The following is an 18,385-nucleotide window of genomic DNA, read 5'->3' on the forward strand; positions in this document are numbered from 1 at the left end:
ATTGACACTTACTCTTTCCGTTCAACTCACTTTCATTGCTTAACATTACTTTGAAACAATAATTTAAAAAAGTAATACAAATATTTTTAGAGGTTATTTTCTCAGAATGACCTATAATGTGTCATGTAAATTTAAAATTTCAGTAAATTGATCAAAAAAAATCATTGTTTATAAAAAGTTATTTGATATTAATAGTTCCAAAAAATTCATAGCTAATCAAAAATAACAAATTTTTCGCTTCTTTTTTTTTTCTCATATACATTCATTACATTTATAAACATGATGATTTACTTTTCAACAAAATAACTCCTTATCGAAGTTTGGCACACTTATTAGACACTAGTTTTGGAAATTCCATTTGTGCCAGCTAATTTTCTCTGGATTTCTCCTTTTTCAATTAATTTTAATATTTCATACTTTTTATCAATCTCAAGTTCAACTAACTTTCTTTTTGAAGCCATCTTATGTCAAACTATAACACAAAGAGCAACAAGCTGGACTCTCATAGTTCTAAAAGAATAGTTGAAAATGAAAATGTTCTATTTCTTAATCCCTTGCACCAGAAATATTGCAATGCAAGTAACTTTTACTCTAGCACAATTCCAGTGTTGCCACAAAATATTGCAACTGGAAAAAAATACTTCGTACTTTTCTACTGACACATGTTTTCTTTGAACAGAGAGTACAAAAGGTAATCTCAAATAGAACAACAAAAGAAAAACAAGTTTAGAGAATAAAAGGGTTCTTAGTGGTTTTCCAATGTGGTTAAACTTACAAGGAGGTTTAGTTATGCTGCTGTTTTATTTAGTTGGTAAAATGCTGATCTGGTATCAAAAATATTCTTGGAAAGCTATAAAAAAAAATAATAATGAAATAAATTAATTTGCTAAATTAAGTTTTAAAAAATAAACCAAGTGGTCAACTTACAAAGGGCTTTTTACAATACTCCAAACCAAATTCGGGGTACATTAGTGGTCAAGATAGACAGGTGGTCAAGATAGAAAGGTGGTCAAGTTACAGAGGTTTTCCTTCATTATACAAGATAGGACTAATTCCGTTCCTGACAAAAGCGGTCAACATAGACAGGTGGTCAACTTACAAAGGTGGTCAACTTTACAGGTTTTACTGTATACGGTTTAATATTTGTACTACTGTAAGGTAAATGACTAAATGATTAAATAATCATTCAAAAAAGGATGTAGTAGGACAAGTCAAAGTTGTCATTACGTTTAGTTCGTTACAATTCGATTTATTTAACTGTAAGAGGGGCCCCACAGTTTTTTAAGTGTTAATTTCATTTTGTGAGGATTTGAAATCTATATGATTGCTTTTCTTTTTTTAGGGGATTTTTTTGTTATCTGTTGAGTTTTTCTTTGATATTTTCACAAAACACACATTTTTCATAAAAGCAGTTATTACGTTGGGTACAATGCCATGCAAAAAAGCAATTTAGCTTCACTTTACCAGTTCAGCCATACCATATTTTTGGACTTTCTTTGATATGCTAAATTAAGTTTAGCTTCCAATGTGAGGCAAACTTAACTTATATGAGGAAAATTTTTCCCCCTCTTGGTGATGCGTTATTCTAGCCGGATTCGTAATTCAGACTGTGCTGTCGACATATTTTTATGACCGTGCTGTGAGCATATTCTTATAAAGCAAAGATACTTTTGGATTTTGATATTTAAAAAAAATTAAGCAATTATTCCAGTTTTTTGGATTTGAAAATATTTTTTTTACATTACTTACAGTATCCCTTAACAAATCGCGTTCTTTTTTCATTTTAAGTTTATATAAAAATTGAGAACACAAATAAATTAATGTGTAACGATAAGTTCTCTGTGAGGGATATCGGTGTTGATTATTTTGCGATTCGTAACGACCATCAAGGGCGCCCATATAAGGGGGCAAAGCAGGACTTGACCCCCCCCCCCCTTGAAATTGGATCTTCCTTGCTTTTATTACTTTTTCTTTACCAAAACGCGAAAACATTTCTTCTCCAGCCATTAATGAATACGTTATTAAAATTGTCAACTCTTAATGAATCTAATCTGTCCAAAAATCGGTGTCCATGGGGAAAATATAATGCTAAACCATGGTTAGAATATCTGAAGCCGCCCCTTACAATTTTGCATACGGGCGCCCATAACGACCGTGTTAAGTTGTCTTTACTTGTGTTTGCGATTCTTTGATTTTTGACTCTACTACGTTGTTGCCGAGTAATTCCTGACGACAAAAGGAATTACTCGCAACAGTTCGTATGTTCTTCCATTCATCCTCTCAGAGCTTCCTCTAGACCCTTCCAGTTCATAAAGACTTCATATCATCAAATGTTCTTCCACAACCAGCAACATTTTTTAAACTTATTCCGTAGTTCCCTAGTTGCTCAGCTCTTTTCAAATTCAGATCGCCTGCAAGAAAACAACCAAGAAACAAAGGAAGAAAATAAGGCATTCCGTTTTAACCCGCAAGACCTCTATTTTCGCAACCGTTAGTCTTAGATGCATACTTCCAAGCAGAGTTATGATATTGAAAATTTGAAGTGAAAATAAAAATGAGTAAAAAAATACACAACTTAACTTTTTATACAAACTCCAGGTCCTCCAACTTAAAACTAAGGGGAATAATATCCATTGAAAAGCAATTCCAACACTAAAAAATTGAACTTAGTACCACCAATATTCACCGAGATATGATACGTAGCGTTTTGTGACTTACACCACTTTACACTCGCCGGCGATAATACCTTTGTGGAGAAAATATGGCAGTTAACAAGTGTTTAAAACTATATGTGGGCAGAGTGTGGTTTTTCAAATTGTTTTAGGTTTTGTATTGTGTTTTCATATATATCAAAGTCTAGCATTTGCATATATCATTGAAAAGGAATTAAAAATATAAATACCTTCGTTTTTTTACTTCGACAACCGGTCATTCTTCTGAAAGTTCGATAAGTTCCAATCTCATCTTCTATATGGTCCCTTAAAACTTTGAACTGAAATGTCTCCTTGAGTATTGATCGCACAAATGTCAAGTATTTTGTGTCAGTAATAGTTTTCAATGGATATTACTTCTCTAAACGTAAGTTAGGGGACCTAGGACCCATATAAAAAGTAAAATTTTGTATTTTTTGGCGAATTTTTATTTTTGCTTAGAACTTTCAATATCTGAACTCCGCATCTGATTTTGAACATTTTTGCAATTGGAAGTATGCATCAAGTTATAACGTTAGCGAAAATAGAGGTCTTACATATTAAAACGGAACACCCTGTTTATATATATGACGCGAATAAAACAAGACAGCTACGTTTCTCCATTACAATTAATTGTAAACATTCAATCATGTAAATAGTCTGTTGTTGAATATTATTAATTAGTTCATTAGTAGTATCATTGGTCGCATATCCTGACAGTTAATAGACAGTAATTAGCAGTGCATGGCTGCTACACACACACTATTTTATAATGAATTTATGTGTATATACACTGGCCTCTCAAAAAATAAAAGTACAACATGTTTTTTGAAGCTTACTATAAAAAATGGCAGTAACAAAAAAATTTATAGTTTGCATAAATGATACTAACGAACTTTAAAACCATTTATAAAAAACGATAGCTACCACATTTATTTAACAGAAAGTAACATATCTTAAAGTGTGAGAAAAAGATAAGCTAATATCAAGCTTTTGTACTTTTGTGTGTAAGTTGTGTTGATTTTCAACAGTTGTTGGCAGTTTCGGTGACAATAGTCAATAAAGTTTAGAAAATGTCTTCGAGACGTCGTTAATCCGATTCGTTAAAAGGGAGGGTAGTTAGATTGATGAAAATGGGATTGTCGCAGGCTGATGCTGCTAGACGTCTCAATGTGTCTCGCAGTGTTGTTCAGCGACTTTGGGATCAATGCCAGTCCGAAGATTCTGTGTCTAGAAGACCTGCTCCAGGCCGACCACGAGCTGCAACATCTACAGAAGACCGTTTTCCAGTTCTTTCGGTCCGTAAGAGAAGAACCACTACTGTGCCGCAGTTCGTTTCAGCCCACTTTAAATCATCAGAAAGAAGAATCTCTGCTACTGCGGTGCGAAATCGTCTTCACAATGCAGCTCTCTATGCAAGACGACCAGCTGTGATTGTTTCCCTCAACGGATTGTAACGAAGGATCGGCTTATGCTGGGCAAGATAACATGTTTCCTGGACCGAGCAGCAATGGGCTTCTGTGCTATTCACAGTTGAGTCAAGATTTGCATTGGAGAGTGATTTAGGGCATCTACTGATCGGGAGGGAACAGCGCGCTAGATACCAACAGTGTTGAAAGACACAGTTACAAAGGTGGTGGAATCACGGTTTGGGCAGGGATCTCGCTCGGTGGTCACAATGACCTGCATGTGTTCCATAGAGGAACTCTGACTGATTTGAGATATCGGTAGGAGATCCTTGATCCATATGTCCGCCCGTATGCCTTGTGCTATGGGTAATGATTTCGTTCTGATGGATGATAATGCACGACTTCACCGTGTTCAGATTGTTGAGGAGTATCTTGAGGATCACGGTTTGCAACGAATGGAATTGCCAGATCGATCTCCGGACCTGAATCCGATAGAACATCTTTGGGGCTATCTTAGCAGACAGATTGCTGGTTTAAATCCTCTTCCAAGGTCGTTACATGAGCTGGAACGAGGCTTACTCTGTGTTTGGTCTTCGTTTCGGATTCCAGTGTCCGAAAACTTAATAAACAGCATGGAAAAGTGATGCCGCCAAAGCATTTAAGTTGGGGGGGGGGGGGAGAGAGACACATTCCTTATAAGAAGAAATTTTTGTATTTCTTTGATGCCATTTTTTACATGACAATGTGATGGTCTGTTTTCTTCAAGAATGGACTTTTTCCGCAAAGATTGCTTTCTTTTGGTAAAAATCCTTTTCACAATACATTATACAAATTTCTATGACGCATTCAATAAAAAACTACTTAATGCACATATCCTTCCCAAATTTGTTGTTTATACATTCATTTCAAATTTTGTAATTCATGCAAATTAGACGCAAAACACCGGTTGTACCTTAACTTTTTGAGGCCAGTGTATATATCATGAGTGCAGCAAGGGAAAAGCCCAAACATAAAAAAATCTACTACTTTACACTTAAATAAAAGGTACCTACATATATAGTGACAATTACAATTTTAATGCGACTTAAGCTAGCCCTAATCCTTCAGATGATTACATTAGTAACAACTGTTTCACTTCTACACTCTCCCGCAACGCATTCAGCCGCTGTTATCAATGTGTTAATGTTCAGGGTATTTGGAATTACAACAATTCATTACAAGTCGTTTCAAGATTAATCTGAGATATTAATGCTTATACATATTTGCGCTGCACTGATTAGTTCGAGTAAATTCCAGCGAGCATGCTAAATTTATTTCCTTTCCTGGCGAAACATAATGGATACTGTAATTAATGTCCAAATTTTAATCATAGTTGGCAAAATGTATTAATATTTCCGAAACTTTTCAGAGAGAACTGTATTTCTCTCTAATATATTAGTAATGCATTCCGGGGCTCTGTTTACAGAATAATTTTTCTGGAAAAGGGAGCATGTGGTGTTCGTGATAATATTGTGAATATATAGGGTGAAGGAAGCACATGTGAACACACGGAGCAGTTGTGAACATGGTATGTTTTGCTAAGACAACTTCAAGCAAAAAATCTCGAGTAATCGCAGTACCAGTAATTCCCTCATAGTCAATTCTTAAGAGCAGTGAGATATTTTATGTTTCTTTGATGCAAACCCCTTAGTTTGGGCTGATGTTATTTGCAATTTTATCAATCTTTTACTTGTGAAAACATATTTTAAACCACTTGTAAACTTAATTATTGAAAACCATTATATAAACATTCTAGTAAAGTTATGACGATTTTTAAATTTTAAGTTAAATTAAAAAAAAAAAATTCACGCTATTTTCTGTAATATGAGGACAAGTTTAAAAACAGATCATAATTTTCGTGTGGCAGCTCAATTTGAAAATCGAATTTCACTGTACTTTACTTTCTTTGATCCCTGTAGCTATAGTGAAGATTAACAATAACTGAAACTTCGTTCACCTTGAGCTCTAAAAATATACAATCACTAATTATTAAGTCGCAGGAAATATTAAAAAAAAAAAAAAGAACTTGATTAATTTGAGCTTGAACTCTTCCGTTCTAGGGGGCAAAGGTGTGGTTAAGGCAAAAATACTGGATTAGAGCAAAAAATAACCATAAGCATAATTCTGCATTTACTAAAACTTACATTTTTGTTTACTTTCCAGATTTTTGTTCTTTGCACGAAAATTAAATCTTAATTATTAAGAAATTTTTTGCCTTATTTAAACAAACCAAAATCTTCTCACCTTCGCGTAACTTAACATTTCTTTTTATTCACTGTACATTACATAACTGTAATAAAAGTACTAGTAGAGCAACTTTAAGAGTTTAAAAAGAAAATAGTTGTGTCAAAGAATTTTAAAGCATCCAAATTTCCTTCTAAAATTTTTGCTTTCATTGTGCTAAACTATCTTCTTTTTTTAATTATATCTTTTGGAGTAAGTTAGATTTTCTAATTAATTCAAGAAATTAATGGAAATCTTCATACTCGACCGCTCCATATAAAAGACTTAAAAGAAGACTCTGTTGTATCCTGGTATCCTAAAGGAGAGAGGTCTGATGAAGACAAAGCACTTCATTGTTATCTGAATGAAACGAAAAAAAGTGAGCTTTGTTATAAAAATAACTGAAGCATGTACTGACGATATCGTTATTTACGGATTTTTTCTAAGATTGCGCTTAATCAAGCTTGAAAAGTTGTTTTATTCCTTGTTCAATTTTTGTTTTCAATTATGTTCGGTCTTTGTCTTGACTACGATTGAGCGTTAAACACGTTATCTATAGTTGTGTTGGAGTTAAGAACTTACGTGGACAAAGAACGATGTTGACTTTGGAATATTAATTAATGATTTAAACCCCCAGTTTTAAAATCTAATCTTAGCTTCAAAGAATGATTTGGTTAAAAGAAAGAAGACAATTACTTCATTAAAACTTGATACTTCTAAAACCATTAATAGTCGTATTTTGTATTTACCGAACTCTTGCGATTGAATTTGTCTGAGCTAATTGATTATTCTTGGTTCGATATAGTATTTGCTATCAGCCTTGATTATAAGTACTATAGTACAACGTGTTTTGAAAAAAAAAATATGCATTACTAAGCATGGATTTTTATACTTTTAATTTTCTTATGTTTGATTCAGACAATTAACTCTACTATGTTTTCTGAAATGCGTTTACATTGTTTGATATTTTATTCTAATTTTAAGATATTTAGCGCTAACTGAACTAATATATTTTCATAACCTCAAGATATTTTAATGTTTGACTCATAATGTGTTTATTATGAATTTATAAGCTGTTTACCAAGACTTCAGGCTTACTATGCCTTATTTTTGTAGAAATGTAAAATTTAAAAAGCGGTTATAGTTTTAAAAATTTCCTTTTTGCAATGTTATTTTCTAATTGGTTCGCATTTTATTAATAACTTATGACACCGAACTTTAATCAAGTTCATTCTAAATTATATTGTCCTTAAGTCAAAGAACTGAAGTAACTAAGCTACAAATAGAGGAGGCTAGCAACAGCTGGTTCAGAAGGTCTTGGCTCACCCAGGGCTGTCGTGCCATTGATGATGATGGTTAATTCTAAATTCGCACATATTATGCCATCGTGCATTGAACTGGACCAATATTACAATGACTTTGCCTCAAACAAACTTGCTTGTTTAGTCTCGGGGAAAAATAAATCACGAACAAACGTCAAGCTAAAACATTTCCCCGGTGTTAATATAGTCCCAAGCGCGTTTTTTTTTTCAATTGTCTCAAAAACCTCACACCTGCAGATACGCTGCAGATTTCTCACGGCACAATGTGTGTGTTGTTGAAAATAACGTGAAATCGTACACCATATCTTTAAAAAAAACTGCTTCTGAAAGTTTTCAACTCGTCCTGACTGAGAAATAGAAGCGAAGGATTAAAGGAAAGCTTACTGGTACTTCTAAAGCTCTCCAAACAGTGGTGGATTTACTCTGTCACAATTGCAATGGGTTCCCACGACCATAGTCACCCTCGAAGGGGGACACATAAATGCACATGATAAATATTTTACATAGCTTTGTGATATGGATACTGGCCCCCAAACCTGTAAGTCCACTACTGACTCTTAACCATGCAAATTTATCCGTGGTTGGTGTTTTCCTTTAAAGGGTTTAAAGACCCTTAACCTTCAAAATTTTCGACTTTCTGGAAAAAAAATATATGTTATGTATAATTTAATTCTGAACAATTTGATCTCTTATTTATTACCATACGCAAAAAACTTTTCAAGTTATCGTAAAAATGCGCAAACTTTCCCCATAGAGATTTATGTTAACAGCAGCTGTTTAAGCCTCTTTTTCTCAGGTGCCAGTTTCTCGTTTTGCGTGCGTGATGTCTCAATAAGCTTCTTATGTATTTCCGTAAAACTTTTCATAAATATTTGTCTGATTCATAATTATGATCTGAACCTAAATGTTAACTAAAAATGAATGTTAATATAAAATAAAATAAAAAAAAACACCCAAAATTTTGGAAATTTTTGGTATTAACTTATATAATTTCAAAACAAAAATAAATAAATAAATAAATAAAATAAATTTAGGTTCAGATCAAAAAAATAAACCAGACAAACATAGATAGAAAGTTTTACGGAAATATATTAAAAACTTTCTGAGATATCACGCACGCAAAAACGGGAAACCTGAGAAAACGCAACCTGAGAAAAAGACGCTTTAACAGCAGTTGTTAATATAAATCTCTATGGGGAAAGTTTAAGCATTTTTTCGATAACTTGAAAAGTTTTTTGCGTATGGTAATAAATAAGGTATCAAATTGTTCAGAATTAAATTATATATGCATCACATATATTTTTTCTGAAAGTCGTAAATTTTGAAGGTTGAGGGTCCTTAGACTCCTCAAGGTATTATTTGAGCTACGCGTGTATGTCTTGCATGGGATTTTTTTTTAAAAATTATTTGCTTATCTATGTAAATAAAACAAAGACTATAAATATATGTGTGTACGTTCCCTATACAAATCCACAGTTTATGTCGGATCTCGACCAAATTTGTCAGGGAGGTACTTGGGCACTGCAGAAGGAACGCAGGGGGGTTTTCGAACGCACAAAATATATCTCAAGGTTCTAATTTTACTTTTAGGACCCAAAAATGGCATTAAATGGCTCTTTCCACCCGAAATAATGATCATATTCAAGTCCCATTCGAAAGCTGGCGTTATAAGCATTTTAAGCCTAATAAAGCACCAATATCAAATCCAAAATTTATCATTTTCGCCAACGAGCATAATTTAAATTAGCGTGAATAAAACCATTGCGAAGAAAGATCTGTTGCCATTTTTTTCTCGACTGTCAACAAATAAAATTCTTGGTTTTGCTTAATTTTTTTCCCTTTTGATTATTTTTTGGCATTATTATTATTTTTTGTACTGCCAGCAGAAGATAATCAAGAATTTTTGTTGTATTAATGGAAGGTTGCGTTTAATTTATTCGGGACTTTTAGATTTTCGTTGTTTTTTTCTAGTATTTAAAGATAATTGTTTGACACGTGTCGCATGACATAACTTTTATTTTCAAGGTAGACCGTATAAAGCCGGGCGACACAACTTATCAGTTACAAATGGAATTTTTTATTTTAAGAGCATTTCGTATGTTAAAGTAAGAAAAACAACGTTAAAAAAATCACAAATTAGCCAATTACAGCAGACACGTGTTTCGGCGTTACAGGGAACGCCTTTTTCAATGCAAAAAGCAATAAGCTTATGGATGAAAAGAGATCCGACAAAAGTCGGGACAAGTGTCTGCTGTAATTGGCAAATTTGTTCTTTTTTTAACGTTGTTTTTCTTACTTTACTGTTCAGCACAAAGGTATTTATTTATCTTATTTCGTACGTTAGTTTGAATTTTCAAACACATTATTACGAACAAAATAGCGCACAGAAATGGCTTACAGCAAGGATTCGTAAAGTGTCTGTACGTGCGTGCGCTTGCGCAAGCTCGCGATTTAGGACAAACATGTGCGTTGCACTGAAAACTCTCCCAGTACACTTAGGAAGCACGTTTGAAACACTTCAAGCAAAAAAAAAAGTTTTCCAAATGCCTGAATATGCTCAAAAATGTATTTTGATTCCGAATTCTCACGTTAAGTAATAAGTATTCTAAAATGTGACCCGAATTGTACCAAATGTTTCAAGCTCGTGACAAGTGTTTAATTTAAACATGAAACATGGAAACACATTTGAGAACAGATTGATAGGCACATTTGGAAACAGATTGAATATACATTTGAGAACAGATTGATAGGCACATTTGGAAGCAGATTGATTTATCGGGTGGCACGGCAGTGCCCCCGCCAAGTCGAGCGCGAAGCAAACACTGCCGTAACCATCCTTTACTGGAACCATTTTCGCCGCATTTTCAGGCCCCTATTTCAAATTCTCTGAATGAGACCAGAAAGCAGAAATTTTCGTCATCCAGTAAGCTATAATTGCATACTTTAAATCCAAAATTTCAAGCCTGTAGGTCATTTAGTTCCGAAGTTAAGCGAAAGCAAAGTTTCGCATTTATGACACTCACTCACTCACTCTCTCACTCACGATCATCAAAATAGAACTAATTTTTCCCATAAGCTCAGAGAGGTGAAATTTAGTACAGAGTTAGGGTTTAATGGCCACATAAAGGGATAACTGTAAAAACTAGGCTAATCGAAGATCTGGAGTGACCCTGATTAGAAAACACAAGAGAGCCCAACCAAACTATTAGAGATCGACATACCGCCTTCACAAAAAATATTCAACTTGGTGGACCGCTTCATTTGACGTCAAAAATCGAAAGTCTGAAGTATCTAATGAAGAACCTTTAGCTGGTCTCAGCTGTATTAGAGATATGGTAATGCCCCCTTCTACTGTTGGTACATAAAAAAATCGACTGTCATTGCAAAAGTCCAGCGTAGTGCGACACATCTTCTAATTTAATCTAGCCTAACTTTAATCTACTCGAACATTACACAAATTAAATGTTTCTACAAAAAGAAGTGAAATCCCACCAAAAACATTCTGTAAAAAACTAGCCAAGTCTCGAGAGGCGAGACTGTACTTGTTTATCTCTAAAAAGTAATGAAATCTAGACAAAGTCATGACAAGTCTAAGGTTCCTTACTGCAACTTCTTTATTATTATAGTTAATGTTGTGTGACTTGGCCGTTAAAGGGTACACAAGGGTACAAAACTAGGTGCTCCATGAAACCATTGCACCAATCTGTCGCCAGAACCGCTACCCATTGACGATGGAAAATTGCCACTTGGAAAAAGTGTAAACAAAATTGACCTGTACCCACTAACGTATAAAGAATGTTTAACGGCCAAGTCACACAACATTAACTATAATAATAAAGAAATCGCAGTAAGGAACCTTAGACTTGTCATGACTTTGTCTAGATTTCATTACGTTTTAGAGATAAACAAGTACAATCTCGCCTCTCGAGACTTGGCTAGTTTTTTACAGAATATTTTTGGTGGGATACATTTGATAATAGATTGAAAAGACATTTACGTCCCGTTGTCTTCTTTTCGCTCTTATCAGAAGTTTCGCTTTCTTTTGTATCAAAATAATTTTTAGTTTTCTTAATTTCCAGTTGATAGAACTCCTTAATGTGATACTAGTATATATTATCTAACAATGTATCGTTGCTGTTTGGCATCACCTTTATAAATGACGCTCTTCCCTGACAAAAACTGGGAAACAGACTGTACGGGCCTGACGTCTGCAACGCGAGAGCGCTGTAAAATTCAGCACAAACTTCAAAATATGTAATATATTTGAAAAAAGAAGTTTGTTCCATTGATGTTCCAAAATGTGTTCTTCAAATTGTTCGCCTCGTCCGCATTTTCTTTTCGTTAAAAATAAACGTATCTTTCACATAAAATAAATTGCGACTCAAGAGATTCAATTGGTATTTCAATGCTGCAAAACATATGAATGTCTGTGTGTGTGTGTGTGTGTGTGTGTGTGAGAGAAAGTAAGACAGACTGTGCAATAAACAAAGCTTTGTGATTGTTATCCCTTCAATGTAATCACGAACCCCGCAGATTTTAAACATTTGCTTCCACACAAATCTCCCGAATCCGCAAAGATTTTTTTTTTTAATATATATATTTTTTCCAAGTAAAACCCGAACCGAGATCATTCTGATAGCTTTCGACTTTAATTAGGATGTGAAAAGATTACTTTGCTTAATTTTTTATATCCTTCTGGTAGGCCCTCCTCTGAGGAGTGTGGGATGTTCTGGGGAGGGTAATTAAAGGAGAAAAAAAATGGCAGGAAACGCGGCACTTGAACCAAATGACATCCTGTTTGGGACTGCCACGTGCCTTATTCATAGTGACTTAGTGAACGCCTTTTCAAAACATGCCCTGGTTACGGCGCTAATGATGCAATCCAAGTAAGAATCGTGGATGGAAACAGTTGTTGGTATACAGGGTGTTCTGTTTTAACCTGCAAGACCTTTATTTTCGCAACCGTTAGTCCTAGATGTACACTTCAATTGCAAAAATGTTCAAAATCAGATGCAGAGTTCAGATATAGAAAGTTTGAAGCGAAAATAAAAATCAGTCATAAAGTATAAAATTTTAACTTTTTATACGGGCCCTAGGTCCCCTAATATTTAGACAAATAATCTCCATTGAAAACCATTACTGACACTAAAAACTTGCCATTTGTGCTACTAAAACTGAAGGAGATATTCCAGTTCAATGTTTTAAGGGTCCATACTGAAGATGAGATTGGAACTTTTCGCCCTTTGAGGAGAATGACAGGACGTCAAAGTAAGAAAAACAAGGTATTTATATTTTTCGTTGCTATTCAAAAATAAATGCAAATGTTACGCCATTATACGCAAAAGCACAGCACAAAACCTCGAACAAATTGAAAAACCACACTCTATACACATATAATTTTAAATACTTGTTAACTGCTATATTTCCCCCTAAAAGGCTCTATTGACGGCGAGTGAAAAGTGGTGTAATTCACAAAAAGCTGCGTTTCATATCTCGGTGAATATTGGTCGTACTAATTTCAAACTTCTTGTGTTGGAATTTTTTTCAACGGAGGTTATTTCCTTAAATATAGTTAGGGAACCTGGGGCCCATATAAAAAGTTAAATTTTGTATTTTTTGGCTTCTTTTTATTTTTCCTTCAAACTTTCAATATCTTAGCTCTGCTTCTGATTTTGAACATTTTTGCAATTGGAAGTATACATCTAGGACTAACGGTTGCGAATATAAAGGTCTTGCAGGTTAAAACGGAACACCCTGAATAGTGACGGGAGTAAAATACATGAAGCGCATTGATTTCATTTTAATCTTTTTGGTAACATGTTAACATGTTAACGAAATGATTTGTTTTGAAACATCTCTCATGGTGTAGGCTATGCTGCCGTGAGCAGATAAAGGGCAGTAACTGCAAATTTTTATTTTTTTTTATTTTTATTTTTATTTTTTATTTTATTTTATTTTTTTTATTTATTTATTTATTTATTTATTTTTTTTGCATTTTTTTATTCTTTGTACGTTAGCTTTACAGGGAAAGTCTGCTTATTTTGTTTCCTCTGAAAAAAACCGCGAAAATAACGCCTTATTCTAACATTTCCCTATTGTTAGTATTGAATCCAACACACTTCTTCAAATATCTCAGAATCTTATTTCTGCAGATACTGCCATTTACCTGGCTACGGCAGTAGGAATTAGCATATGTTTGAGGCAATTGCGGAGATTGTAGCTAGATAATTAATTTTTGAATATCTTTACTTACTTTTAAAGGCATTTTTGTTTATGTTTAATAAATTGAGATTTAAAATCTCAATGATTTAATAAATAGTTTAAAATTTCATTAAGTTGATACCCGATAAAACAGCTTGACATTTCAGAAACAAGTTTTTTGCCAAAGATTTCTTTGGAGCTGGCAAACATTCAGTTAAGACGAGTCCATCCAAATGAGGGAGGAAAGTAAAAATGTGATGTTCTTGTTACGTTCATTAATTTAGAGGCTGTACGCATTTTAAAAAGCTGTCATCCCTGAAAACTAATTGGTGTGTTCATTTTCACCTGCGAACCGGATGTTAGTCATTCCATCTCATCGGTGGTCAGACAGTAATACATTAATAAGTGATATTTATATAAACATTACTAAATAAATCTAAAAATCAACTAATCCTCATATAAATAATAACCGATGATCGAGTAACCCGCGTGTTTCAACGATGAAACTCGCGCCACGTCATGATAATTTGATAGTATGTTTTGGTAATGCTTAGTATGCAGGGAAAGGGTTTATTGGGACAAGGTTGAACTCGATCCGGTAACTTAACTGTTTTACTTGTAAGACTGTCATTTCAGGGGAATGAAAAAACCAATAAATGGTCAACAATGAACGCTACCTACTGGAGTTTAGGGTTCATCCACTGGAGTTAGGGCTACAATTTCAAGTTTCATAATATCACCAAAACAGGCAATGGCTTCGTTCAAATATAGAAGCAATTTTCACCCGCCATACCTTGACGGGCGATTTTCTAGTTTGAAATTAAATAGCAATGTATTATTTAGATTAAATAAATTTCTTTCAAAACTTTTGCATAGTTTTTAAATTATAAGCAATTTTATTAAAAATAATTACCACCAATCGAATATTAGATTTCTGATCAATAGATGATCCTATTAGCAGTTTGCTAATTTTATCAGCAAACAAATATTAGCCTTTTAACCATTTTTTTTTTCTTTCATCAGCTGGTTGCTAATCTCAACAGCAATCAAATATTGCCCTTCTAATTGTTATTTTTAAATGACTTTGATGTTTTGAAGACATCTGCTCTAATGGCCCTGATCTAGTTAAGTGTAGGCTTGTCTAGACCAGGTAGGATTAGGAACAACAACAACAATAGTAGTTTTACTTGTTAACAAGTTTATACAATTTACGACATTTAGGAAAGACATTTTTCGATTCTAAAATAAAACAAATGGCATTTATCTTGCGTGTGTCTCACCTAGCGATAAACCGCCAACAAAGTCAAGACCACTTTGTCAAAGTTGATAAATCTTCTGAAATGTAAAGAGAAACATGTTTTTAACGAGAGGTGAAAGGTTACAGTTAGAACATTTCTTAAAAACTTGACATGAGAACTAAAAAAAAAAAAAAAGTGAAGAAAAAGATGCACTAAATCGCTTAGAAAAATTAGGCATGTTTTCTTTCAACGGAAGTTATGATGGGTTGCCATTTTTTTGCAATTTACAAGGCGTGAAATTACTTTTTAATTGACATTTTTTTGGGAACGTTTTATTTATGTGACATTTCTTTTTTTAAGATGTTCTTCATATGATCTCATTTATGAGAAATGTACGAGGAAGCTGATTCTTGTAATTTTTTTTTTCTCTCCCGGTTTAATATGATTAAATGGTAAATTTAAATTGCGTGCCAAACACGTGCAATTTAAGTAAATTTAGTATACGCTGAAGATTCTCAGCAGACAATTAATAAAAAATTGCAATATCCACATGAGGCAGTGAGAAACAAAAGATGTATGTGGACGATTTTAGGTTTTGAGTAAAATGTTTGAAGCTTGCTTTCCTAGGTATGCTTTCATTAAAAATATTTTCTAAATCATGCTGTGTAGCAGCACCTACCAGGACTACTAGTACTATTTCTTGCCCAAAGCAAACGAGGGGTTCTTCTATCATTTGTATTTTGTAAATTTTTAATTTTGTCACTTGCATCACTTTTAAAAGTGAAGAAAGATAATAGGAAAATTCTTTCCACTGAGCAATTTTATCAATTTATTTGACATGAAATTTTATACTGAGCTAGTGCTGAAGTCTCAACACACAATACACACTAGAACAGTGGTGCTCCACAACCTACCATGTATCCGTTGTTAAGTTAAATATTATTAATCGTCATATATATTCTGGAACTTTTCAAGAAAACAGTTCGTCTTCATTTGGCATTATGAACGATTGCTGCAAATATAGAACCAAATAGTCAGACACGAGTTTCTATAAAAGAGATGGAAACTTCGTATTATTAAAATAAGCATGCATTAATGATAACAATTCTTGATATGTAGGTTTCGTTTCCTTTTACGGAGTTGCCGATGTTCTATAAAAAAAGTAAATAATATTTTAATTATATATGTGTTCTGGCCCTCGAGATTCACCTTAGGATAAGGAGCGGCACTCGGGTGAAAAATGGTTAGACACAACTGCACTAGAAAATTCCTTTAAAGCTTGAATTTTCTAAAATTTTACTTTTTCTGGTTCATTTATCGATTGCAATAGTATTGATCGTTAGCCCAAAGTTTTAACATAGAAAACGAGGCCACTTATGCACTTATATACTTAGATTTTTTAGAGTATTAGTGAACTCATTCGATGCATTAATTGATGATCAATGAATTATATTATTATTGATGGCTAATTTGAAACACAAAAAAATGAACCTACTTTTGCACTTAGGTTGCATTCTTGTTTAGTTACATTTCGCATTTGACCTTTACAGTGCATTTGATTTTATTCTTACTATTGTTTCTTTACTCTTGATATGAATCCATTCAGTTATCTTTCCTCGACGTGCACTTATACAAGGATAGGAAACTAGTTTACTGATTACACGTTCATTTAATGTTTACTGTTAGAAATGTGGCGACAAATGTGTCACAGTTATACGAAATTTAAAAAGGCAGTCTTAAAACTTTCAAAATGCAGTCTTAAAACTTTCATGAATACAACAATTCATTTTGACGAAAATCTACTTTTTGTCGTTGTAAATTCAGTAAAAAATATTACGTCGAGCATTTTTGTTTGAAGTGTAACCACAATAAATACAGAATTAACACAAAATACAACTTTAATTAAACTTCTGTAGAGCCACGCAAAAGCTGAATGTCACATCAGAATTAAATTATACATTTTAATGTCCTTTTCTCTCGCCCAACGCAAGAAAACAACTAATTTTGCAAGTTTTCAAGAGTACCTTTACCAGAACTCACTCGAAAATCCTTCTTCCTTGCAAAATGCTAGCAGCGAATATTTTTTTTGTAACTATATTACGTTCATTTTAAAGAATTCTAAGCATGTGGGTCGGCAGAAAAATGTATGTTTCATTTAGCTCGCCAAGGTAAACATTTACGTGCTGCCCTTTTTAAAAGTTTTTACTTTTAGGAAAATGTCTCGGAAAGTTTTCCTTTTCTCCACGTTGATTGGTTAAGTTAGGAAACATTTGGCTTGTAACTTTTCAAACTTACAAACTCGTTCCTGCATTTTGAGGGCACAGTTTCTTTTTGAAAACTTTAGATGTTTGAGGTTGGGTTTTTAACCTTTTAAGAAATTGGATGCAGTTATTCGTTTTTGGGAATTTTTCAATATTGAATATTTAAAAAATAATAGTAAGCGTTTTTTTTATTTTCCCGAGTAACGAAAGATTGAAAAAGATGTAATTTTATAAAAGTACATCTTTTTCAACGTAGTGTTTATTTTTAGAAATTTTGTTAAAGAACGGACGCTTATTTTTGAAAATAAGTTTTTTCCTCAAAAATAGTAATTTTTTTTAATATTATTTTGGCTTACAGCACGCAGTTTGAAATAAAATTTCAACAAATAAAACTATTTACACAAAAACAAACATTAGACAGAAATTAAAATTAAAAAATAATCATTTGATAAAGTATGAGAATTTATAGGATTTTTTTTTATTGAGAATAAGTGAATAATTGCAGTTTTTTGTTTTCCATATTTTTTGAACTGAAGTACATATGACTCCTTCCAAAAAATGAATATTTTGCTAATTTAAAAAAAAAATGATAACACAATAACAACAACCAAAAAAAAAAAGATTTTATTTGGTGCCTATAGTTCCAAAACTGATATTAGCTACATTTTTGGGGGAATTTAGTTGTTCTTTTATTAGCTTCACTTTTTAGATCAATGCTGCTGTTATACCTAAAATTTTCAATTTCTACTCCATTTTGTGCATTAAATGCACAAAATGGAGTAGAAGCTTAAACTTGCTTTAGAAATGCCATTTCTAAAGCAAGTTTAAGCTTCTGAAAACAAAAATTGCTACAGACATATTTGTTCTACTGTTCGTCTGTTGTCCATGTACTTTTTAAAAAATGCACTAGATAGCAAGTTTAAACACAACGCTTCAACGAGTTAAGGTCAGTTCGTGAGCTCTTGCTTGCATATGTTCTTTTTGGGCGGCGAGCCACGAGTT

The 18,385-nt window shown here is 33.2% G+C and overlaps 1 protein-coding gene across 1 annotated transcript in view; it reads left to right on the forward strand.

The window, feature by feature from the left end:
- The first annotated feature begins 4,437 nt into the window (after positions 1–4,437).
- The window catches only part of LOC129216459 (protein eva-1-like), a 92,703-nt gene continuing 78,755 nt past the window's right edge, over positions 4,438–18,385 (forward strand). The window contains exon 1 of the mRNA XM_054850673.1: positions 4,438–4,683. Coding sequence (XP_054706648.1) covers positions 4,438–4,683 — 246 coding nt within the window. The remainder of the gene's footprint in view (positions 4,684–18,385) is intronic.

This window comes from Uloborus diversus, chromosome 2, assembly GCF_026930045.1.
Source record: "Uloborus diversus isolate 005 chromosome 2, Udiv.v.3.1, whole genome shotgun sequence".
NCBI classification, from domain to species: domain Eukaryota; kingdom Metazoa; phylum Arthropoda; class Arachnida; order Araneae; family Uloboridae; genus Uloborus; species Uloborus diversus.